This window comes from Dromaius novaehollandiae, chromosome 16 (assembly GCF_036370855.1).
Source record: "Dromaius novaehollandiae isolate bDroNov1 chromosome 16, bDroNov1.hap1, whole genome shotgun sequence".
Lineage (NCBI taxonomy): Eukaryota > Metazoa > Chordata > Aves > Casuariiformes > Dromaiidae > Dromaius > Dromaius novaehollandiae.
The window spans coordinates 12,768,198-12,794,216 of NC_088113.1; the positions used below are offsets into that span (position 1 = coordinate 12,768,198).

The 26,019-nt window shown below is 39.0% G+C and overlaps 2 protein-coding genes across 2 annotated transcripts in view; both read left to right on the forward strand.

The window, feature by feature from the left end:
• Nucleotides 1-420: 420 nt before the first annotated feature.
• On the forward strand, nt 421-18,337 carry PARD6B (par-6 family cell polarity regulator beta). Its single transcript, XM_064521503.1, has 3 exons — nt 421-782; nt 5,314-5,536; nt 13,689-18,337. The coding sequence occupies exons 1-3, from the start codon at nt 717-719 to the stop codon at nt 14,510-14,512; spliced, it is 1,113 nt and encodes a 370-aa protein (XP_064377573.1). The 5' UTR covers nt 421-716; the 3' UTR covers nt 14,513-18,337.
• A 7,473-nt stretch (nt 18,338-25,810) lies between these two features.
• BCAS4 (breast carcinoma amplified sequence 4) overlaps nt 25,811-26,019 on the forward strand; it is an 82,812-nt gene continuing 82,603 nt past the window's right edge. The window contains exon 1 of the mRNA XM_064521809.1: nt 25,811-25,903. Within this exon, the coding sequence (XP_064377879.1) occupies nt 25,811-25,903 (93 nt within the window). The remainder of the gene's footprint in view (nt 25,904-26,019) is intronic.

The following is a 26,019-nucleotide window of genomic DNA, read 5'->3' on the forward strand; positions in this document are numbered from 1 at the left end:
CAGACAAATAATCTAACAGGGCCGCACTTCGCGTTAAACTCGCGGAATCTGCCTCGGCGCCGGCTGCCCCCGGGCACGGCGGCGGGAGCCGGCGGCGAGGGGCGAAGGGCGCGGCCCGGCGCCGAGGCCTCTGAGGGGAAAGGGGGCCGCGCTGCGGTCGCCACGGCCCCGCGCTGCCACGCCAGGCCCAGCTCCTCCAGCGCAAAGGTCGCCCAGCCCCATCCCACACCTGCGAGGCCCCGGGTCATGAGAAAAAGGGGGAAAAAAAGAAAAAGGAAGAAACACTTCCTCGTACAGACACCGCCTCACCCGCGCGCCTCCACCATTTTGGATCCCCGCCGAGCCGGGCGCAGGTGCGCGGCCCCGCCGCCCAGGCGGCCACTGCGCATGCTCGCGAGCGGCAGGTGCGCGGCACGGCCCGCGCCCCTCCCTGCGGCGCAGGCGCCGCGCGCTCTCCGCCGCCCCGCCCCCTGCCCGGCCGCGGGCTCGGCGCGCGGCAGGTGCCCGCAGCCGCCGTGGCCCCGCCCCCTGCCCTCCTCCCCCCGCGCTGTGAGGGAGGGCGGCGGCGGCGGCAGGAGCCGGCGGAGCGGCTGCGGGTGCCCGGGGCGGCTGGCGTGGGGCCCGCGCCGCTCGCCCTTCTGCCTCGCTGCCCTTCCCTCAGCGCGCGGCGGCTGCGGCGAGAGCGGGGGGAGTCGGGACACCGGCCCTGCGGCGGCATGAACCGGCCTCACCGCGGCGCGGCGGGCAGCCGCGGCCTCGGCACCATGGAGGTGAAGAGTAAGGTGCGTCCGGCCGCCGCGGCGGAGGGCCCGGGGAGAGGGCCCGGCCCGGCCCTGCGGGGCCGCTGTGGAGGGGGGCGGCGGGGCGGACAGAGCTGCTGACTCACCTGCCGGCGGGGCGCGGGGCCCGCGGCGCCGGGACTCGGCTGCGGCGCCGCTCGAGCCCCCCCCCGGCCTGGCCGCCGCCGCCCTCGGGCCGCTGCCGCAAGGCTCCCGCGGCGGCGGTTCCGTTGTGGTGTCGCTTACTGCGTGCCCGGTCTGTGGGGGGGAAATAAGTATTTTTACTTTTTTTCCTCTTTAACAGGCTTGTGACTTTGGCCCCGTAGTTTGTGCGTTGGCTAAAAAGGCATATAGAGAAATAGATGCTTTGCGAAAGTTTGGGGAGACCAGCAGAGATGTTTCGGCGTCATTATTCATGAGCTCCAAAACCTGTTCTTGGTCTAGATTAGGAAAATAGGGTTTTTGGTTAACTGAGTAACTATGTGTTTACGTAGCTTTCTTGAGGTGGGCTAGAACTTGTTATTTAGCTAGCGTTACTTGGTGAAGATAAGGCACGGCTAAGTCACCTTAAACAAAACTTGCTTTCCTTTGAAGACTTTCTAAGGACTTTATAATGACAATTTTTCTAATGAGCGGATATATCTATATGTTATAGCTCATACCAGAAGCTTTCTGTTGTCGAAGTTGTGCACAGTTCCGCGAACCATCTTTTATTAATGTATTTGCATCCATTTTTTCTACTGTTGCTTCTTAATGCAGATTAGGCATAGTTTTGCTGGAAACACTTTGAACTTTTGGAAGGAATTAGGTTGTGTTTAGGTTTATATTTCTGAGGTTTTGTTGACTTGTCGTTCAGCTATTAACAATTATAAAGGTGTTGGATTTGTGGTATTAGTTGGTGTCTCAAGTCATTAGTTAAATTAACATATGTAACTTGAGTTAAAAAGGCTTTCTCTGTGTCTAGGCAAATTATAAGTGCACCTATACAGAAATGTGTTTTCCTCCATTGGTATAAAACGTATCTTTTGTTCAGATTTTTTTTAACTGGTCTGCAGTCTGTTTGCTGTTTGTTTTCTGTGCTTTCTTTTTCTCTTAATCAAGTGTTAGAGCTGCAGTATGTGTGTACCAGGCAGGACGTAAGTTGTTGTGTGGGTTTTCTCCTTGTTGTTAAGAATAACATGACATACTGCTGAAATTTCTCCTAGAAAGCATCTAGGTTGCATAGGTGATAGTGATTTTAGAAAAAAATTGTTGATTCAAGTGGACACAATCGAAGGGAGTACCTGGTAGCCATGACTGCAAATGCTAGTGAAGCATAGCTGTTACTATGGCTGGTGGAATCTTTTTCATTTACACGCTTGTAAGATTGACAACAGCCAGAACAATGTGTTTATGAGCAAAACTCTAGGTTTCCCCCATCATGTATTTTGCTTGATTAAGAATGGGATGAATGTATTTAGGAATCGACTGTGAGATGCATTCTTTGCTATTCGTATAGGAAAATGTAAAAGTTCTAATGAATAGGGACTGTCTCTTATGCGCATATCGCAAAGCGAGTTTCTAGACATTCCTAGAATTACTTGTCGCTAATGGATTATTTAAAAGCGCATTGATTTAATATAGCCTAGGCGTCATCTCCCTTTTATGAGAGCAGGGAGAATTCTGAAAGGGGAAGAAGAAAGGAGTGTGTGGGAGGTGAAGGGGGGCATTACTGTGGAGTGATCTAGACTTTCAAGGCTTATCAGCAATGCACAGCTCTTTATTTAGATACTCCAAATCAATAATCATGCCCCAACTGCCAAAGCTATGCCAGCACAGCCCAACTGTGTTTGCAGTTATATGAACAAAATCTTTTTGTTAGTTAGCTTTATTGGATTTAGGTAACTGGTCTGAACTTGCTTTGGGGGATTCCCCATAGTGTATCTATTCCAGTTAACCGTTTCTCTAATGCTAGGTAAGCTTTATACCCCAACCTAGCGTTTTTGGTGATGGAATGAAAGTCTCAAAATAAAGTTTTGTTTTGTCCCCCCCCCCCCTTTCTGTTTTGTAGAATGAAATCTAATATGCTGATAAAAGAGACTAGGTATGGTTGCTGTAGTTCAGGTTCTATTATTGCTGCTGGAGGCTACTAATAGTGTAGTGGCAGTGCAATGTTATGAGATGAGACATCTTTGTCCTCCGTGAGAAAACTTGTTTTACTTAATATATTATTGTAAGTCTTTCTTAAGTAAGCCTCTCTAATAACTTCTTAGTATGTTGACATAGCTTGTACTGCATTTTCGCAGATGAGTTACCAGTGAAACAACCTGTATTTGTAAAGAGCTCAAGTGACAAGTAGCCCTCTCTCCATTTAGTCTCTCCCAATCTCTCCTCTCATATAAACTTCTTCTGAGTTGTTGATTTTTGCTAGTGCAGGCTATTTAATGGAATGGAACGTAACAATTTATATTAAATGAAAACATTTCAGGGAGTTAAAATAAACTGACCATGAAATTGCATAGTTTTACTTTGTCTTTATCTGCTTTGTCATAGTATTGAGCACATTACAAAACCATGTTAGGAATTTTAGCCAGATTATTAGTCTCTCGGTGTTTGCACCAAATGTTTATAGAACTCTGTTATTTATCATGTGTCTTAAAAAATGCATGTTTTATATATTTTTAGCACCTATTACTTGATTGTGCTTAAACTGTGTAGTCTTTCAAATCAAAACAATTGAAGTAGATGCAGTGAATGGAAAATTCCTGTGGTACTCCTGCTTCAAATGGCTGAAGAAAGACTTAAATTCTTACACTGATGTCATAGTTAAGCATGCTGCTTTTGACGTGAAGGGAGTTCCTTCTGCAGATCTTTATTTACTTTGTTACAAGGAATGAATCCTCCCTTCTGCCTTATTGTTAGTTAATGTTACTGTAATTAGAGTATCTATAGAAGAGGAATGTTTACAGAGAATTCTTTTTTTAAAAAAGTTTTGGCAGAAGGTGGAGTGTTGAAGTGCAGAAGATTTAGGTCGCATTGTTGCGCTGTATTTGAGCTTGTGTGGTGCTAATGTGCTCACAATAGGATCTCCTTATTTTCTTTCCGTCCTATGTCAGCATTCTAGACCTTTTAGTCTCCAGAATATTGTAATCAAACAGGAGGAGCTTCGTTTGGAGGCCTGGTAATGTGCCCCTTCACATCTACAGTGTAACATATACCCAAGTATCTGATACTGAGGCTCAAACTTTCAGTCGGAGTATTTTGTTCCATGTGTTACTGTTTTCTGGTTAAAATTAATCTTACTGAAGAAATCATTTAAAGTCTTTATGTTCATTGTGGATCAGCAATAGAATTCACAAAAATACCACCAACTGACTTTTTCTAGTTTTATCTTTGTTACTGACTAGCTTATTACCATTTAAAATTGTATCCAAGCTAGTCTGCTTTCTGTAGCCTGGCTGCTGCTGTAATGTCCTCATTCTTTTCAGCGTCCTTGCTGGTGTGTTGTGTGTGCCTGATGTGCAGTTCCTGGAGTTCTGGAATTATTTTTATCTGATATTCTGTTTGTAGGTCCTGTCCCCGTTGGGCCAAACGCTAATTTGGCCAGTTATACCTACAAAAACTAAAACTTGTCTGGTCTACATCAAATGTTTACTCTTATTTACATCAAGTTTGATGAAGCTGGATGATTGTATTGACTAAATGCGTGTTCTGCCTCTGAAAGTATAGTGCCAGTGATGATTTTTTTTGTATGTTTTCTGAACCTCATGTGTTTTACACCCTGGATACAATTGCTTTGTAAATGATTATACAATGGAGATTTGAGCCTTAATGGTGCAGACAAATATTTGAATACTTTCAAAGAACAGTTGCTGATTGCCTCCTGTATTCTTCTCTTTGGATAAGTGACTTAAGGCTTGGGAGGATGCAATTTAAATGTCTCTAGCTCATTAAAGCTTTATTGCACTTGGTTGTACTGGAAGCCAGTAGTCATTCTTTGTATTCTTCAGGTCAAAATGGCTTTTTGTTTCTGGTCTGAACAACTAGGGATTTCCAAATACTAGAAAATCATGCATATATTACATGACTTCCTAAAGTGCTCTGGAATTTCTTTGAAAAAGTTCCAGGCAGTCACATACCCTAGAAAGTTAAGCATATAGTTGTCTTTGAGCAACCAGCATCACCACTGGGTATGAGTTCTGTCCTATACCCAGAGCATGGCTACTGCATCGTAAGCATGTGAGAATCTGCAATAATTTGTGCTAGCGTGTGTTACCTTAATATTAAACTCCCCTATCAGCAGATGTTTTGACAGGAAAAACAAAACTTATGCACATTTTTACATTACAGTACATTTTTATGAAGACCAAACATGGAGTAATAACTTTGAAAAATAAATGGTTTGAACTTTATGCCTTTTCCAAATTATGGGTTATAGTTTTTTAGTGTACTTTCAATTCCATAATGCTTCTGGTGTTGCATTAAAGTCATCCTATTGTTTGACTGTATATGAGATTTTCATATTAATAAAGTAAGATATATTTTTTTGTTGTAGTTCGGAGCAGAATTTCGACGATTTTCTCTGGAAAGATCCAAACCTGGAAAGTTTGAGGAGTTCTATGGATTATTGCAGCATGTGCACAAGATACCAAATGTTGACGTTCTAGTAGGATATACGGACATTCATGGAGACCTGCTGCCTATCAATAACGATGACAATTATCATAAAGCAGTTTCCACAGCCAATCCTCTACTCAGGATTTTCATTCAAAGAAAAGGTAAGTGCACTTGCATTATGTGAACTCTTTGTTTACACAGCTATGCCTTGTTGCAGTAAACAGTGACTTTTGGAGGAAAAGAAACCTTCTGTCCTATTTCACCATGTTGAATTCCACAGTAATTATGGATAATGAAGTGTATTCACAACTTTTCTTTCTTGCAACAGCTTCCTCAAGCAACCTATTTATACTGTGTGCTTTCTGCTTGTGTTTTTAGTTCAGTCAGAGGAAATCAAGTTGTAAATCTCTACTAGTGCCTCTTTCTGGTTTTATCTTAGTAAAAGAAAATCAACTTCAAACTTTAGGGTTTTTTTCTGTATGTTGGTTGTATGTTTCATTTAAATTCAAATCTTGTTTGGACAAGAGGAAAGTACACTATTAGATGGAAAAGAATCTGGAAAATCTTTTTATGTAAAGTATTACATATCAGCATAAATTAAAGACTGAGGTTTTTAATATGCTACTCTCAACACATTTTCCTAATAAAACACTCTGAAGCTTTCAAAGAGACAAGGTTATTTCCATTAGCAAACTTCAAATGTGAGTGCTGCTCAGTGTGTCAGTTTGCCTTTAAAAATAGCATATCTTCTAGGCACAAGTTCTGTTTGTCTCTTTCCAGTGTCTGCTTTTATTCATGAAGAAAAAATTGATTTTGAATTTGTATTTGTTGTCTAGGAGAGAGTATTTGGCGTATGGAACTGGGGGGAAATCTAGTGAAATTATTTCAAATAATGTTTTAATACAGAGAAGCCAAGAAAATCTCATTTCTTCTGTTCCTTTTCTGCTTGCTTGTCTACTGGCATACACACATACATGTGTTTGTATATGTGCACACACATCCCTATCATAATAAGGCAGCTAGCTGATCTTTGAATAACAGATTGCCAGTGGCTTAGCACACATCTTCATAAAATAGCTGTTTCTGGTTGTTAGTAGTAGACAAACTTGTTTTCTTTAGAAAATGCTTAAGCAGCAAAAGATTTTATTGACTTTCCCACTCCAAAAAATGAATCTGGTCATGAAAGATCTTGTACAAAGACAGTATTTTAAAAGTTAGTATGGCTGCTGGTCAGCTGCTGTGTTGCTGACAAAATGTATATGGTTTGTTGAGGATAATGTAGTAAGGCCTATATGGTTTCAGTCCTGAATTGCCAGGGAGATGAACTATTTGCTTTAATAGAACCTACAGCTGGAAAAGGCCATTTAATCTCCTTCAGTAGCCATATGATGAGAACAGATAAGCCACTTTGTCAGACTGGGATTATTAAGGTTATGTTTTAACACCATATGTTTTTACTTTGTTACTGATTTTACATGTATAACCGCTTATACCAATTTGCTCATCTTTTAAAGGGTAATAGATTATTTCCTATGACTCTATTGACAGAAGGCATTGAGAATAGAATTGATATAATGAACAAAATTAAGATTAGCCCACTTTTGTTTAGCATGCCAAAAATTGATTAGCAGGAAAAGCTTTGCAAAAAGTAGTTTGTTTCATTGTCTTCCCTCTGACCTTACGGATTCTTCTAGCTGTAGAGTTTTAGAGAAAAAAGAACCCAGACCCACATCTCAAAGTCTGATGTCCAGCACTGTACTTTATACAGAATTAGTTGTGATCACTTTGAAAAAATTAACTGAGGTTTATTTTAACCTTCATTATAAATCTGAGATTCTATTGGTTAAATTGAAGCTTTGGTTCCATTAGCATCCTTGCCACACAAAACAGGGTTTTGTTTTATGGAAAATAAAGAAATAATTTGTTTGGGGGGAGTATTTATTTATTATTACTTGCTGGTAATAACTTGACTATATTAACTAAGGCTGAATTACATGAGTTTGAGATGCCAATTTGTGCAGCAGTCTCACTGTATAGATATTTCTCTGACAACACAGTTTTTTATTTTCTGTATCTCTAAACAATTGAAAATAAAATGTTCGAACAAATACCTGCTATTGGAACTCTAATGCTAAGCCACCCCAAGTTACTCTTCCTCCTGTAAGGCTTTTTGTGGCTTAATATACTCTGTTAAATCACTTGAAGAATTTCCTGTGTTTTTTCTAATGAAAGTTTGCCTTTTTGCATTCCCGGCAAGAATACTTGGGAATTTAAGATCTTAGGACTACCTTCTTCGGTGGCTTTTTGCCAATCTAGAACCTACATGAAATCTGTGAAAAGCCAACATAAGAGCAGGCTATAATAAAATCCAGGGTCAATAGTATCAAATCCTTAGTGTTTTGTATCCAAGGAACATTTTAAGGAGTTCTAATGGGAGCAATAGAAGTAACTTTCACAATGTTACTCTTATGTGCTAACTGTGGTAAGGTAAGACAGTCTGTAACTTTAAGAGATCTTTGCATTGCCAGAGTAAGTGATTTTCCTCTTCTGTTAACTTTTGATTGCTAATTTATGAAAGCTAGAAAATTGTCTTAGCCTAAGTGTTTATGCATATTTGTAAATGTGGCAAGAAACCCAGAGCTACTTTAATACTGTGAAATCACATTCATCCCTTAGACTTTCCTCATTTTATTATCTTTAACTAAATTCCTTTAAAATATTTCTGACTATTCTAGTGCAAGATGTACACTTCCCTAGAGACTGATATTGCACAAGTTAAGGATGACTATCAGCTTGCAGAAAATAGTTGCTTATTTGGAATTTCATTCTGCAGTTTGTTTAACAGATTAACAGGTACTGTTGACATCTGGAATTTAAAGGTTAAACTGATTTATCTGATTAAATCCAGATGTATGGGAGCCGCTCTGTCTCTGAGAAAAATCTTCATAGTTTTTTCACATTTTATCCTTCATCAAGTCCCCACTGGCTCTGAAGGGCAGTTGGATATGGGGGATTTTGTCCTGTAAATGCAGGAATAATGGGGACAATAACTAAACAGAAGATGTAGTTCACTCTAACATCCATAGAACTCTCAGGATATTAAATTACAACATACAGCTTTTGCAAGTTTTACATATGCATGATCATATATATTAAAAGCAGAAAGAGATTTTGGAATTAATTCATTCCTGCCTGTTAAGGTAGACTTCTTCACTGTTAAGAAGTCTTGTGGAGCGTTAACTTTATTTTGTTAAAAAAAAAAATTAAAGGAATTGACTCTTTAAACAGCTCTCTCTGTGGAATATCCTAAGAGTTTGAGTCCTTTTTCTAAAAATCTGGCTTAGGTTCCTAAAACCATATTTCATTACAGTTTGTGGCTAAATAGAGACAGGAGTTTTTGGAGCATTTAAAAAAAATGCTAAGTTGCATCTGTATTCCAACGTAGTAATATGATTCTGGGATTTTGAAAATGTAATTCATGAAGGGTAACTTCATTGCTTTGCAAGTAGATCAGAAAAGCTTTATTTTAAATATTTTGTGTATAACAGTGTTAAATAGCCAAATCTGGTTTCAACTTATGAACATTTGTTTTAAATGTGCATGTAATAAGCACATACAGATTGGTGTCATTATGAGTCTGAAACTTTTTTTTTTTAAAAAGTTACACTATGTGGACATTCTCCTTAATGTATCTGTAGCTAACACCTTGTCCTTTGGCTTCATGCCAAAATATTTTTCTCTGTGGCTTTAAACTGATTAGCTAGGTGCCAGAACAAAGATGCCTTTGTACTCAAGAATACTGCTTTAGAAAATTTGTTTAGCAGTGGAGGAGAGGTTAAACAGAGTCATGCTGTTTGGCTGAGATATGGGGAGATGAGTATTTGTCGTCAACTTTTTGATATTTTTTCCCTCAAATTATATTACTTTAACTGTCTTACTTAGTTTTTGCTAGTGTTGATTTATTAAGCTAAGACTAACTACAATACAAAGGCTTTGATACTTTATAGTTTCTTAAATGTTTTGACATATATGGTTTGCAGTTTTGGAATACCATCTTACTACAACAATGTGCTACTTGTTAAGAAGTAAGTTTCTAAAAGCAATCTAAAACCAGATCAGCGTTAAGATTTGTGGTGGTATATTTGTCTTACAAAAGAAGTTTTGGAAGTTCATCTCTAAAAATATGCATTTTCTATGTCTTTGTTTTTGTATTTAAAAAAAAAAAAACACTTGAGTCTCTGATGTTAGCTCAGGTGTGGATCCATTTACATAATATTTCTTTCAAAGCCAGTCCTTTTGTAACTAGTCTTCATGTTTCTCTACTAACTGTGAGAAATTTGATTTGGAGGGAGAAGTTTTAGGCCTTATTAGTTGATAGTTGTAGAAAGCCGGGTGCAGTTGGTGGTGATTTTTGTGTACTCCAGAATTGTCCTGGGCAGGGAAGGAAGCAGTGAAAAGCCACTTGAATTGTTCTAGACCCCATGGTGAGTAAAGAGCACAAACTTACCTGCTGCACACAGTAAATCTGCTTCTGGGACACTAAACATGCTGTGTATGTGCTGTATATCTAGCATATGCCAAAATTACTGCATATGCGCGGAAGGCCCGACTGTTGGGTGGGAGAAGAATCATGATATGTGGCTCACTGTAAAGCTCAAAGCTTTACAGCCCACCGTGGGAAGCTGGGAACTTGTTCACTCTGAATTAAAAAACAAACAAAACCCTCCCTCCTCACCCCTCCCAATACCCCAAAACCCTTTTAATGTTGAAATACTTGATTTGGAAGAGTAGTTGGAAGAAAATGGTTACTGGCATTGGTTTAATGCAATTTTAATACGATTTCCTGTGCACTGTTTATGCTAATTAACTGACGATTATGGTAAAACATCATTAGACACTTAAGTGCTGCACTGGTAACAATATATGATAGTACATATATCCTCGAGTTGTTGTTGTCGTCAGGAATTCACACTTTTGCACAAATAAATATAAAAATGTTGTATATGTGCAATTTTCCTATTTTTTTAGATGAGCTTACTCTGCAAAAAAAAATAGAATACATACTATGGTCTAAGGTCAAAACAATACAGAATTAATCAGTCTAAATGTATTTGACTTATTCATTGACTCTCCGGAGCATTTCTCAACAGAGTTCTTCTAGAGCAGTGTGATGTTAAATTTGTATAAATCTGTACCACTGCCACAAACCAAAAAGAAGCTACACTTTTGAAATGAGACAAAATGACTCGTCCATGCAAAGTCTCTGTGGTCCTTGGAGTATTTTTCATTGGTTCTGTTGAGTTTACCGCTGGTTATGCAACATTAATACCAGAATTCTGGAGTATTGGAAATCTACGCTACTTAACTAGGCATGCACTGCACAAAATTTTTTTTGCCTAGCTTTAGAGATCACTAAGATCCATGCAAAATGCTGGTGGGGGAAGGGGGAAGTCCATGACCTAAAAAATAACCTTTGCACTCCTTAATGTTCTTAATGAGTTCTAATATTCAAGATGCCATTGTCTATTTAATCATTACCTATACTATCACTGTGCTACCGTCATCATGCATTACTTTGTATTTGACAGTAAAGATGTGCTTAGAGCAAGAACCTTCTGTCTAATCTTTTTTCATAAGTGCTCTTTCCAAGTTCTCATGTACACAGTTTTAGTTCCAAATTAGAAAAGCAAAGTTATTGCAACTCTTCAAATTGCAGAAATCTTCCCAATATAGTGACCAGATGTCTAACTCAAAACTGGTTTGATGAGTCCTCAATATATGAGGGTAAAACTTCCACTTACGTTTCTCTGATCTTAAATTTTAAGCAAGCATTAAAAGAATTGCTTCGTGTTGTCTGAAGTCAGCACATGCTTTTCAACTATGAAGTACAAGATGTTTAATGGCTGATCTTCAAAGTCAGATGCCCCAAAATGTGTTCTACACAGAAAACTACAAGTTTACATTTCTGCTGGTTTTTTACATTCATTTACATACATTTTACACTTCAGATATAGTATACCTGCTATATGCTTTGGCTTGGGAGGTTGGATTTTGTTTTTTTAATCAAGCCACTTTTCTAACATAAGACTGACTTAACTCAGCACTTTCTTTAGGTATTTGAAGAACATACAAGCTATTTCTAAAGCCTTCTTGATGTTTTAGATCTATCTTATTTTAATTTAGCCTTAAATTCTGCTTTTATTTCTCCTACTTATAAGTTTCTTTAGGTGAGGAACATCTGTAATTCCATGCTTTTTGTGGAACAGAAGCTTTCAAACTCCTAATGTGCTCAAGTGCAGCTAGTGTAGGTTCTGCTGTTTGTTTCTACCTTCTTAGTCTTCCTTATACTGCTCCTTGATTTAGCTTTATTCTTATACTTGATCCTGTTCCTGAGAAAGCAGGGAAGCAGATTTCACAGAAAGTGACTGAGTGGGTGAAGGGTCCCTAGGGTGCTATCAACATACACTTTTGCACATGAAATAAGAGCACTATGGCATGTCCGTTCTTAGTAGTAGTATGTAGGGGACCACCTGTGTTAGTGCTCCCTTTGTTCACTTAGCAATTTGTGCAGAAACACTTCTCTGGATGAAAAGATGGCCATATTTAAGAAATAGCAGAGGTAGAAAGTGTTCTGCAGGGTGGGTATAGTATTCTAGAGAGGCATCCATGTCCTCTCCAGTAGCAGTTCTGACGTAATTGAGATGAAGTCATAGAAGTGACTCCTGAGTATAGTATGGCAGTGTAGACTTAGCTGTCTTCTGAACTTTTTCCTGTTTATGTTCATTAAAAAGTGGCTGTTGAGCAGCTTTATCTGTAAGTTTCATCTAATACAAAACTGTGCAGCGTTGAGTTTACAGCAACTTCTTGGTTTTTTTTCGGTGGCCTAAGTTATATTTGATATTTTCTTCTCTGTTGGCCTCTCTTTTTTGGCATACTAAGTCCAAGACTGCCTTAGTAACCAACCATTTTATTTTCAAAAATTTTCTCCTGTTTTTAGCAGTATTAATGTTGGTGGGGGAGGGGGATAGTATTGCAAATTGGCATAGTGTTAGACTATTGCTTTGGAATTATTCTTTGTTCTATTCCGCTTAAAGCATCTGAAGTGAAAGTGTTCAAATATAGTCAGTATGTGCCCATCTATCTTCTTCGTAGTGCATAAAAAACTTTTCATTTACCAACTTGCACAGTATACTTTTTTCATCGACAATTAAATTTTCCTTAAATATCACACTGTGATAGCATTTCCACAGTTATTTTAATTTCTAGATTAATGTCTAACAGAATTTTTACACTTTCTTGGCTGTACCAATGGCAGCTGAATTAACTCATACAAAGAAATCCCAACCTCCCTGAGTCCCAGAGTTAGTAAAACCAGCTCTGCTTGATTCTAACCCATTACATAAAACTCCATGTAACACTGCAGAAATACTAGCATAAATCTGAGGGACTTCAGTCAGATCTGAATGTGTTTCAGTTCATCGTCACTTAAAATAAAACCAACTTCATGAAGAGTTAGGGTATATTAAGTTTAAAAATGGAAGGTTTCTTTGATAAACAGGCATTTCGGACATCAGAATTGCTTGTACAATCAGAACTAAAGTATTCTGAATAATACTTTCTTTTCCATTACAAATATTTGTATGATTTATATTCATATGTAAGCTTCTTCAACAAAAAAATCTAAGTCATTTGCACAATTCTGAATCAAATTGTAGCAGTTACAGTGTTGTATAAATAACTTAGCCCGAAGTACTTCTGTGCAAGGTCTCTTTGTTTCTGCTCCACAGCCGTTTTACCTACATTGCATGGGGGTGGGGAAGAGAGCGTAGAATGGAATAAGCTTTCTGGAGTTTGAATCCAGGTCACTTGGCTAGCATCCAGGAGCTAGGCAATAATAGGCACACTGCCTGCTTTCCCTTCATTCTTTCTTTCTGTTTCAATGATCTGAAACCTGAGGAGAGAGAACTAACAAGTGGAATTACTCCGAATAAAAAAAATGTTTCTAAAATATGTGCTCCTTCCATTCTAACCTTTCTTTCAAGCAGCTAGAATATTTTTTTCTGTCTCTCTACTGCTGCTAACTTTAATTTTATTTTCACATGTACTGTTTCCTTTGATAATAGGAAACAAATCATTACAAACTTGTCTGATCTCATAGTGTTAAAGCTAGTTTCATGTGTAGAGAGAGAAATTTCTACTGTAGCAAGTTGAGAACCTAGGTTAGGTATTTCATTCTGCTCACCTAAAACATTTCATATATGGTCTGTGTGTATTGCTGTCACGATCTAATCATCAATGTGCTATGTCTTACAGAAGATGCGGACTACAGTGCCTTTGGTACAGATACTATGACAAGGAAGAAAAATGTCTTAGCAAATGTGCTGCGTCCAGATAATCACAAGAAGAAACCACACATTGTCATTAGCATGCCTCAAGACTTCAGACCAGTATCTTCTATTATAGATGTAGATATTCTTCCAGAAACCCATCGCAGGGTGCGGCTTTACAAATACGGAACTGACAAACCCCTGGGATTCTACATACGAGATGGCTCCAGTGTCAGAGTAACGCCACATGGATTAGAGAAAGTACCAGGAATTTTCATATCCAGGCTTGTCCCTGGAGGTCTGGCTCAAAGTACAGGCTTACTAGCTGTTAATGATGAAGTACTGGAGGTGAATGGAATAGAAGTTTCAGGAAAGAGCCTTGATCAGGTTACAGACATGATGATTGCAAACAGCCGTAACCTGATCATTACAGTAAGACCAGCAAACCAGAGAAACAATGTTGTAAGGAACAGTCGGACTTCTGGCAGCTCTGGTCAGTCTACTGAATCTAGTCTTCCGAGTAGCACACCAAATATTTTAACAAATTTCTTGCAAGGAGAAGAGGAGAGTGATGAAGAGGACATTATTATCGAAGATAGTGGTGAGCCACAGCAGATTCCAAAAGCTGTCCGTAGCAGTGAAAGTCTGGAATCGTTGACGCAAATTGAACTTCATGAGTCGACACAGAATGGTTTCCTTCCTTCCAGTGAGATAAACTTGAATCATTCAGCAGGCAGCATTAGTATGGAATATGAAGAACATGATCCAGATCATAAATCATTAGAAGATGGAACTATAATAACACTATGAAATTACATTGGTGTACTTTGTATTAACTGAGAATGCCATGTGTGTTTTAATTTGGCTTAATATGTAATACATTTTATACCTCTCCACCTACTGAGCACTGCAATTAGACTTAAAGGAAAAAACAATGGATACAAGAAGTTTGAAATCATGTAAGTTGACTAACTTCAGCTAATTCTGCACTTCAATGTAAATACATCACGAAGATAAAAGATAATTGATAACTGACTGGAACTGGATGAGGAAATTTTTAAATTGAAAATGAAGGATAGCTAAGAGATAGCTATGAGCTTTCTCTTACAGGTACTTGATTTGTCTATGTGGACTGCTACTGATTCTGTAGAAGTAAATTTCCATTACTGTGTGAGGTCGATTTTTCTAATGTGCTGTGGTTTCATATTCAACTGAAGTGCTGCTTTAGCCACCTCATTCCTGGAGGCGGGTAGGAAGAGATGTTCTTGATCGACTTAATTTTCTGACTGATTCACTGAGCAACATGTATGTAGAATAGTGGTCCGTAACTAGACAATAGTCAGGGACTGGAGGTGGGGGTTGCTGAAGCTGACTGCCTGCTTGGAAGTGAATGTGCAACAACAGGCTCATTAGTCATGCACCTTTCCTGTTTTTAATCTGCCTTGCATGGCCAGGAAAACTTACTTTTAATGACACTATGATTTGTAAGTTCAAATGTGAAAGTCTTAACACTTCTGTGTCTTGAAGACCTGTTCTCATTTTAGTTTGCAGTATTTAAAGATATCATTTGATTTAGTTACTAATCATAGTAAATTTTAAAGAAATCAAATGTAAACTTAATACTATGAAAATAACATACCTATGGCATATTCCATGTGAAAATCATAGTCCTAGTAGAAGCTGTAAAGATTTCTACTAGCAGAAGAGTTTGTTGCAGGGAGTCAAAATTATGTGAAAAATTACTTTCTTCAAACCTGAACAGGTTAGAGAAGCTTGAATTGACTTAAATCCATGGATTTTTTTTTTTTTTTTTTTTTAAGCTTGAAATTAGGTTGTGGCTTTGACAGAACTTGCTTGAGCCTGTCTGGTATTAAAATTATTCATTATAATGACTTAAATTGTACATGCTGACCTTTCTGTGCACCACTGGCTGGGTATTTTGAATATTACAAAGTTCCTATACACAAAACAAAATACTGATGACGAAAGTCCTGATACTGAAATACGTAAGCATGTGTGTATAATCAACTGCAGACTTACTAGGAGAACTTTTTACCTTTCTGCCTTTTAGTACTGTCTCCTGTTTCATCACTGTGGCACAAGCTGTGGCAGGGAAATGGAAGATGGGAACTAAAGGGGCTGGTGAGAAAGATGGATGAAGTTTCTCATCAGGGATCTGGCAGCCTAAGTCAACCTCTAAAAAGCAAGGGGGATGCAACCAATTCTGTACTGTGCTTACCAGAATCAGCAGTCTGGGTTCTTGGAAACATGTTCTGCCCTGTGGGGTGGCATGAGGGAACAGGAAAAGAGACTAACACCTTTCTTTTTTTTCCCCCCAGTCTATCTTGGGAAAACATCTACCTCTGGTAACTTTACTAACATGAGACTAACTGTAAGTTTAATGTTAAGCATCTGTAAAAGTCCTTATAGCATATCAGAGGCTAAAACTGTATTTGTTGAAACTTAATGATGTAGACAAAATCACTTTCAGTTATTACAGCATTTAATTTTGATAAGTACAGATTTTTAAGTTCAGTATACTTTATGAATAGTGGTATTTTCATGCTTTCAGTAACATTGGATTTTGAGTCCTACAGACTTCAAGAAAGGCTATCTTCTATCAGATTAATGCTCTTTTTGATTTATGGGGAATTGGCATAACAGATAATAGAACTCTTTGCAAATACAGATTAGAGTTCTGCTTTGTCTGTTTCGTTTGTGGTTTTATCAGAGTATGCACATGAGACGCCTTGGGATTTTTTTTTAACATGAGCAAGTATTTTAAAGCTTCTTAGACTTATTTTGCTAATAATCTTTAAACTGAAGTAAGTACATCCATTTGATTTGAAAAGAGGCAAACAGATATGGTCTATATGTTCTGCAACATATAAATTTTAAATATGCATATTTTCTCTCAGTGCTGCTCTACACTTTATTTAAGGAAGATTGTTTACTTTAAAAGTCTTTTTCTTCCTTTATCAAAGGACTTTCCTTCCTATATGAAATCATCAGTGGAGGGCAACTTTCATTTATTATGCTAGTTTGCACTTCTGTGCCTTTTGTTTACTTGAATGTATTGTGAATAATCATAAATAATCAAAGGAATAAAGGCACTTGGATAAGCGGAGAATGAGGGCCACAGATAGAGAAGATGAACTGGTAGTGCACTTAATGAAGGTGTAATGTTTTCTTTCAGTGGAAATATTTTATGGATCTAATGTGATACATTAGTATGTTGCAGCTTGGATGCAAGTTGAGCTATTAACTTGCACAGGAAGGGCTGTAGCTTATTGCTTAAGTACAAACACCCAAGGTTAGTGTGCTGCCAAACCCTTTTGTGTTACCTAATTTGTACTTTTAACAGATGCATGAATATTTTGAATATATATACACCAGTGTTAAGGACTTATAGAAATTTAATTAGGGTCCTGCTTAAAACTGCATGAGAATCCATCTTGTCGGACCTTTCCTCCAAACTCATTAATATTCCATATGTGAGATAATATTCTTTTTGACAAATGTAATGTTCTGTTTTACAGAAATTTGATAAATATCATAGAACTAAGCATTTGAGACTTGATGAAAAACCATTAGGGAATAAACCTAAATAGGTTTTACAAAGAGTGTATTTACAATTACAGTGACAGACTGCACAGCATGTAATTGCTTGATGCTGCAGTTACCACAAGTTTCTGAAGTTCTTCCATATCTTCCTAATGCATACATTCTTAATTACTAAATATTCTTAAATCATTGTTTCAGGATAATCAACCATAGATTATGAATGGCTAAATTTTATACGCAAGTGGTACTGGGGTTCAGTATAAGGTTTTTAAAATATTATGCTGATATTGTTAGCCTTTCATTCACTACCTCCTAAATTTTTAGCATCTCTACAATTTTCTCATTGGAAGAAAATATTTAAAGGCTTGACTGTTTTATATAGACTTTATTTTTAGCTATAAAATCTAAAAGTGATTGTGAGGTTACTGCGCATGATTGATAATATTAAGCTGCTATCAATGTACTCTTCATGTATTAAGTATCCTAATATGTGTAAATTGTATTTTCAATCCAGATTTTATAAATTAATTTATAAATATCCAAATTATTTCAAAACAGAATGGAAAACTAAAATTCCTTTGAATAGTGTTATACAGTTGTGTATACGCACAGTAGGGAACAAGTCATTCCTTACTTGCAACTGGGAGACTGAAGACAGATTAACCTTTTAAGTGCACCTTAATAGGAAAAAAGAGCAAATTCTTAATGGAATTGAGATACAGTTACTTTGAAGTTCTGCTATGGTACTGGATAAGTCAAGCCTAACTGTGAATCATATGTTTTTCCACAGCTGAATTAAATTTAGGACAATGTTCTCACAAGCTGTCTTTAACATGTGTATTTTTGTGAATATTATGTATTTTCTAATTAAATTTTACTTGCAATGTGATTTTTACATGAATGAACTTGTTTAAAATGTCAAATATCAGTATTTTTCTTACAACTTTAATGTATGATGTACATTGGTATCTCACTGAATGAAGACTGATTTTATGAAATCAAACTAGCTGTAGTTGTATATTAGTCTTATATTTTTACAAACTGGAATAATAAACGGATATAGAAATAAAATGTTTTTCTCCTCAATTATTTTGTCAGGTAAGTCAAAATGAGGAAGAATTCCCTGCTTATTCTAGAGCATGAAAGTAGATGGGGTACGACTTTCATTTGGGCATCTAAGTAGGCTCTGTTTTTATAGCTGTCTTAAACATTTGCTTCTTCTGCTCCCTTCTTTCGACCAATCCTCTATAGATGAGAAGTATGCAGGGATTTGGAAAAAGTTGCCCTTAAGTCCTGTTGTCAGGCCTGTGTTGGTCATATGCTCATCTCCACAGTAGCTGCAAATAATCGGTCTCTTATTGTATCGCTTGCTTGAAGACTGCTCATAGTAAAGTCTAGGTCATGAAACCTGGGAGGTAGTTCTTTACCCTCTGTCACCTTTGGCAAATGCTGCTGGTGACTTGGAGACTTTCATTGTTACTGCAAGTATTTATTATGTTGTGATGACTATAAAGCTTTAAAATGATTTTGAACTCAGTCCACTTATAAATGTTTTCTGCCCTATCCAATGCTTTGCCAGTGCTTGTAAATGATTGCCTACTGACAAAAGATTTGAGTTTCATTTAGCCCTATTGTGTATCTGATGATATGTTTAAAAGATTTAAAAAAAAAAAAAAAAAAAAAAAAAGTGGTTTTGGGACTGCTGCTTCCTGGAGCCAACCAGATGACTTTTTTCCTGTTCCTTCCTCTGTATTTGCATGACTTTGTTTTCACTTGTATGGTTCAGTACTTTCCATACTTGCCTATGCAGCTATAGGAGGTGACAAAAAGCAAAACTGAGAACATCACTACAGTATCCTAATACTGATATGCAGCTAGCAAGAACCCAGTCTCATCTGCATGCTCAATTCTGAATACTTGGTAGTTGGAGGAAACTTTGCAGAGAACCTGAAAACTCACCCCTTTCATAAAGGAATTCTGAAATTGGTAGGTAAGGTATTCCTGAAATGGTGTCAGCTTTAAAATTCAGGTGTAGTATTTTTCTTATTGCAGAACTTGTATCCAAATGCATAGAGCGTAAACTGGGAGAGATTTCAAAGTTACTGACTCTTTAACATGCAAATTATTGTGGAAGCAAGTCACTTGCTACTATTGCAGCTTAAAAATCTAAGCTACAGGTATGTTTTGGATAAACTGTATTTTGAAGAGGAGAGGAACAAAATCTGTGAAGGATTGCAGACAGGCCTTGCAAGACTGGGCAATAAAATGGCAAAAACCAGTCTTGGTCTATGCTATCTGCATGACATACGTAATGATGGATGCCCAAGCTTGCTTGGCCCATCTTGGGCTATGATAGTTCAATGGAAACTTCAGTTCAGTACTTGCTAGCATGCATAAACAGATCATTTCAGGAAAGGAATAAAGGACAAAATTTGAGTGTGACAATGCTGCGGTATAGAACCACCACTCAGCAATATTTTGAATATAGCGTGCAGTTCTAGTTGCTTCATCTCAAAAAGGATACTGGACTGGGACATACCTATAAAAAAAATGGTAAAGATTATCAGCATTATAGAATACATTTTGTATAAGAACGACTGAGTAGTAGAGGATTGGTCAGCCTGAAAAAAAAAGATAGACTACAAAAGGCAATAAAGCTTTACAAAAGTTAGCTTTGTATGAGAAAGTTTGTTACCGATAGATGGACTGAAAATGTGCAGTGGGATATAACTGCCACTTCTTAGCAACTCTGAGTTGTTTCATAGTGAATTTTACCTTCTTGTGTAAGGAATCTTTTTAAGGAGGTCTAAAATATAATGAATCTATAGGACACTGTATTTGATGTAAGGTATACTTTTGCAGAATTAGTCTGGTGTTGACCCTAACTCTGCAAATGCATCTCTTCTCCAGTGTTCTTTTGGGACTGAGACAGTGAATGTGGGTGCTGCCTTCTTTCACCGAGGCAGATGTAGTGCTCTTTGCAGCAATACAGACTATATTGGACCACTAATAGTGGTTTTTGTGCCTTCCAGCAAGCTTCCATATATGAGAGAGTTTGTCCTCTTAGTGCTTGCTCTTGCAGTAATCCCATCCCCTGGATTCTTAGTGGGCTGTGCCGAAGGAATGTGTCCTCAGGTATGCATATGGGGTTAGTGGTATATCCATGAGGATAAAGGAAGTTTGATAAGGCTTTTTAAATTGGCTGATGACAAATAGGCTAGACTAATCCTAATCTCAATCTGTCTGATTCTGCAATGGAGGCACAGTACAGAAGCTAGTCTGGGACACTTAAAATGAGATTAAAATGTGCACTCATGCAGGTCAGCAACACTACTTCTAAATATCTATTTTTTTCTGGTAATTTTCCCAAATGAAGAAACTCGATGTGATGGAAGACCATAAATTTCACTGCTACTTTCTCCTTGAAGATGGAATGCAACTGTCAAATATTACGCAGTAAAACACGTAGGAAGAAAGATATTCAGGAAAAACTACTCAGGAAGAATTTGAATCCTGTTTAAAGGTCACAAGGTTACTTTTTATGACGGCAACCACCATCCATTAGCTGCTCAAGCAACCAAGTGTTATCCTCTGTGCATGATCAGGGACTTAAATACAGCTCATGCTCTATATAAGAAGACAGAATGAAACTGGAGACAAGTCTTGCACTCAATCTGTAGAGCTCCACTTGGAGAAAGTGTCAATATACCTCACAAAATAGGTCTCAAACTTGGACCTGGTCTCTGCAGCAGAAGTTGTACCCAGTTTACATGGAAAAGGTGCAAGCTATAAGGGAGAAAAAAAAAAAAGTCACAGCCACTGTCTCAGTCAAGTATTTGTAGTGTTTTATGACTATATGGGTGCAAAAGTTTGTACCTGCAAGTGTCATCAAGTTTCTTATCCTACATAGAAGATGAGCTTCTCATCTTACCTCTCAAACTAATGGAGAAATACCCCATTCCAAACTCTCAGGATCACTTACCCAGTCTGTCTTCCAAATACCAACAGTACTTAACTCTTGACCTGACAAGCTCTTAACAAGGTGCTAGGACTGTAGCTATATTTTATGGAATTTAAAGTTCTTCATCTATATCTGCAGATAGGAAGACTTGCTAGGATTTTCAATTGAAAAATTCCCCCTCCCTGGTATAACAACAGGAGAAAGATACAGTTCAGTACTAAACAACCCTTGAAATTTTATTCTTATCTTGAAACTAGCTGTGATACTGTAGTATCAGACTTGCCCGCATTGCTTCTAATGAATATCTACATGTTCCTTGCAATACAGCTATCAATATTCAGATTCTATTATGTAATGCTGGCATGTGGTAATGCTGAAGTGGAATAAGCAGCTTTAAGGTAGCTTCATAAATGGCTTCCAATACTAGCATGAAGGAAAAAATCCATTGGACAGTAACAGTATTGTTCTTAGATGCTGTAGAAGTATGCAAGAAATGGTACAGCTGGTTCTTGGAGAGGTGAGATTGTTGCCAAGATTTAAGAACTCAGATTCCTTGTGCAGCTATGATAAATCACTTGTGTACTTTCCCTCTCAAATGGGAGATAAATTTGTCTGAGGACTAAATGCAGTATACTTGATTTTTTTAGAAGTGCTTTAGAAACACAATGCACAAACTGATTTGAAGTGCTGTACTATTTTACCAGCCTTCTATAATCTTTATTACAACAATTTAGGAGTGTTGTTAATAAGATATAACTTCCAGTCCTTCCAATTAGCATTCCTGTCTATTTGAACTGTTACTCTACTATCTGAAAGTAGAAAAAGAAGTTGCATTTCATCAGTGATAAAGACTTTTATCAGGCCCTACATGATGTTAAATGTAAGAAAGTATATAAGAGCTTATTTATCGCACCCATCTCTGCTTTCCATAGGAATGCATGGTTCCTGTTCTTTATGATGCAATGACTTCTTCAGTATGTTTTCTTTTGAGCACCTGGTAATACCTGGTTACTGATAATGGCTTTTTTTTTCTTTTTTGGCACAGAGAATTGTTGACAATGTTCAGAAATAAGGAACAGAGTTCAAGGGGCAGATGAGAATAGCAGAAAAATGTGAAAGGAGCTGGAGAAGGTAGGGACTTCATCCAGTGCAGGGGTTCATGCTTGTAGCCATGCCAGTAAAATGTTTTTATACAACAGACAAATCCTGTGTGTGTCATTAATCTGGCATGCCTAAATCAGTTCTGAAAATAAGTGGCCTAGTTATTCACAGCTGTGAAACAAAATGGAGCTAAGTAAATAAGTAAGCAAAAAGTAGGAAGCAAATAGATATGCTAATGAAGGATATAATTGCCCCAGCATACTGCAAAGGGGAATACTTATTTTTGCAGTAGACAAAAGTTTGACTATGATGTTAAGCTATATTAGCTGGCTGAATAAAATACACTATCCCTATCTGCAAGCCTTGCCTCTCTCTGTAGACCCTCGTGGCTATAACAACATTACCTCTAGGCATGAAAAAGAGTGTTCCTGTTGTGAGACACTGGACTGGATCAAGGATCTTTTTGCAAGTCCTTTCCAGGGTTTTTGTTTCTTTGCTATTATACCAGATGCTGTACTCCCAGTAAAGATTTGTGGTGCTTTTGCATCCTTCTACTGGAGGATGCAAAGGATTTTGAATTCTTATAAATGCTGAGGACAAAGCATTGAATATATAAATACAGATTTCTGTGACTCTCTGAATATTACATGAGGTTACATAAATGGTTGGAATTTATAATCCAGAAATTTTAAATTTTAGTATCTCGTTGTTAATTAGGCCCTTCTTACTCTTTTCCTTTTGTGCTATAAAAGGAGGGGGGAAATAGATACCTTCTTACAAACGTAAAAATAAATGAGCTAAAACTTAATGCTGAAACTACCTGTAAAAGATAATTTGGGGTTACTGTCTTTTGAAAATACTTCCAGTGATTACTACACTGGATCTGTATAACAGGCAAATCGGTCAAGATTTTTTGAGTCATGTCACGCACAGTTGGTAACTTGAAAAAATGACAGTGATTCAACAAATGGCTGTCCTAGTATTTTGACTGTACTTTATACAGATAAATTTGTTATGAGAGTGAAGATAGTGTTATCCTCATCTTACAGACAGAGAAACGAGACACGAAGGTCATGAAGCTATTCAGCCACAGAAATAGAAAAATAATGCATGTCTTGTTCTGCACTGTCTTCTCATGAGAAATTTCTTCTTCAGTAAATAATTCTTGTATGTCAATGGTAAAGCTCACATGGATGGTATAGCCTGCATGAAATAATCAGGAGGGATCTAATTTAGTGTCCGACTTCTAAAGCATTTAAAGTAAATGTTGGCTTGTTGTGTGATTAAATTTAAATTAGTGTATTAAAACAATACATGTACAAAACTAAATTGTAACCAGGGCTTGGTGAGATTTTTTTAATGGAAATATCTTCATTATAAAATTAATGAGTAGTATAATATGATATTAAGATAACAGAACTTACCAATGAAGGTTTCCTACTATTCCTATTTCTTCAGTATTGTTACAGAACTGTAGCAGTGAGATTTTTCTACTTTTTTAGGGATATTTCTAGTCTAGTAGACCTTATTGATAAGCCTTTTCTTGATACTCTCCTGACTTCTTGTGTTTCTTCTAAGCAAACGTCTTGACTTCTAAACATATGTACTTCCTCCTATTGTAGATAACTGTGTCAAAACAGCGATTCTGTGATATATACCAGAATTTGAGACCCCCTTCTGGTCTGTTGTTAAGCTTCCCAAATACGCTTTCCAAACATCATCTGAAGCTTAAGCTGGTGCCTATCTTTCACTGATAGAACTGTTTCTCTCAAAAGCAGAACACAAACCTCTTGGGGTCTGCAGCATAGATGATACCTAACTGGCTCAGCAGAGATCAGGCCTATGTTGTTAATGATTGTACAAATACATAAGGAGAAATCTTCTCAGACACGGAGAGTTTGCAACCGAAACAAACCCCAAATGTTTGGAGACTTATGCACAGAGATGCAGTGTGTTTCCCTTCTATGTGGTGACAGTCAGTGGAAGGTCTGGATTTGCAAATACCTGATGATTTTTTCAGGTATGTTGTTCCCCACTCTCCCCCATTGCTTTAAGTACCTCTTCAAGCCTGGCTTCTTTGAGCTTCTCAGCAAACTGCTATAAACTGGGCATTTTCTCATGATAAATTTAAATTTCCCCCATTCTTCAGCAATAATTTGGTCTTATCCAAAGCCAAGAAAAGCTTTAGATGATAGTGTGGGTCTTTTGTGGCCTTGTGCTCTGCAAGCACTCCAAAAGAGTTTTATATAAAACATTTTTAATAACCACACTTTTAAACAGTGCTCCAGGCCTAACTAGTGCTCTAGTTTCTTCAGGAAAGTGGATGATATTTTATCTAGTTTCGTGCAGATTTAATCTTTACACAATTTCTAATGGATTTTCCTCTCCCTCAGTTGGGACTGTCTGCAAACAAAACTTCTCAAATCAGATAATGTCTCAAACTGATTGCTGTGAAACACTGCACACTGCTTTAAGTCCCTGCCACCCCAGAGGCTGCTTGGCCGCCCTGTAAGCTTCCATTTTTCTGTGCAAATAGGCCACAGTTCCTGCTCAGAGGAGGAAGAACCGCTAACAGAGGACAGATGACTCTTTCTGCCGCAACTGCAACTGCTGTCTTGATTATGTCTTTCTCTAAAACACTCTTAAAATTCAGATTGCATTTTAAGGGGGCCTGATGCAAGGGAGAGCATCTTCTGTAGTGCAGGTGCATCCAGAAGGCCTAATGAGATCCCTAGAGTCTCTCACAGCTTGGTCCTTGGGGAAATGAAAGGATGTTTTTGTGGCTTAGAACAGGCAGGAGAGGGGAAGATCTGTGTTCTGCTCTGCCTGACACGAACTGACTGGCTCTGTAACTTGGATAAATCATTTCAGTGCTCATTTTACAAACGGGGAATTGTAAGGCACAGAGGTCTTGAGCACCACGGGAGCTGCATTTTCAGCTGCAGCCTTTGCTTGGACATTAGACATGAAGTCCCGTGCCTCTGGGCATTGAGCACCTTGACCTCTAGGTAGCAGTGCAGGCTTAGTAAATCAAGTCCTTGCAGTAACGCTTCCCTTAACAGCGGCGCACGAAGCTGTCAGCAGGAGAACGAGGCCTGTACGTGATGCCACCCGCAGCGCGTGGCGAAGGCAGGGAAGTCGCCGCTTCTCCTGGCGACGGAAGGGGCTGCGTGTGCGGTGTGGCTTTACTAATGCCGCTCCTCGGGCGTGGACGTACTGCAGAAACCGCGTCACGAGGATGAGCCCCGGGCCCTCCTCTCCGGGGGAGCGGCAAGGGCCGTTCGCGCCCCTCCCGGCTGCTGTGCGGCGCCCCGGCCCGGCCCCGCGCTCCCCTCGGCGGCCGGGCGGGAGCGGGACCCCCGGCGCCGCTGGGTGGCGCCCCGAGCCCGGGCTGCGGCGCGGCGAGCGCTGAGGCGGCGGCGGCGGCGTCGCTGGCTGGGCGGGGAGGCGGAGCGGCGGCCGGGGGCGGAGCGGGGGCTGCCATGAGCTCAGCCGGGGACCGGCGGCGAGCTGCCGCGGAGGGGATGCTGCGGGCGGCGGAGAGCGGGGCTGGGGGCCCGCGGCCCGGGGAGGAGGTATGCGCGGGGCCGCTCCCGCCTCGGGGCGGTCCGTTAGCGGGGGGAGGGGGCGGCGGGGGGTCGGCGCGTCTCGCGCGGGTGTAACGGTCGCGGGCGGCGGTTGAGGGCAGCGC

What these genes read in the sequence shown, in the direction of transcription:
- PARD6B (XM_064521503.1), top strand. Translation starts at nt 717, where the DNA reads ATGAACCGGCCTCACCGCGGCGCGGCGGGCAGCCGCGGCCTCGGCACC. An exon ending in CCATGGAGGTGAAGAGTAAG is followed by an intron (nt 783 to 5,313) that starts GTGCGTCCGGCC and finishes TTTTTGTTGTAG; the next exon opens with TTCGGAGCAGAATTTCGACG. An exon ending in GATTTTCATTCAAAGAAAAG is followed by an intron (nt 5,537 to 13,688) that starts GTAAGTGCACTT and finishes TATGTCTTACAG; the next exon opens with AAGATGCGGACTACAGTGCC.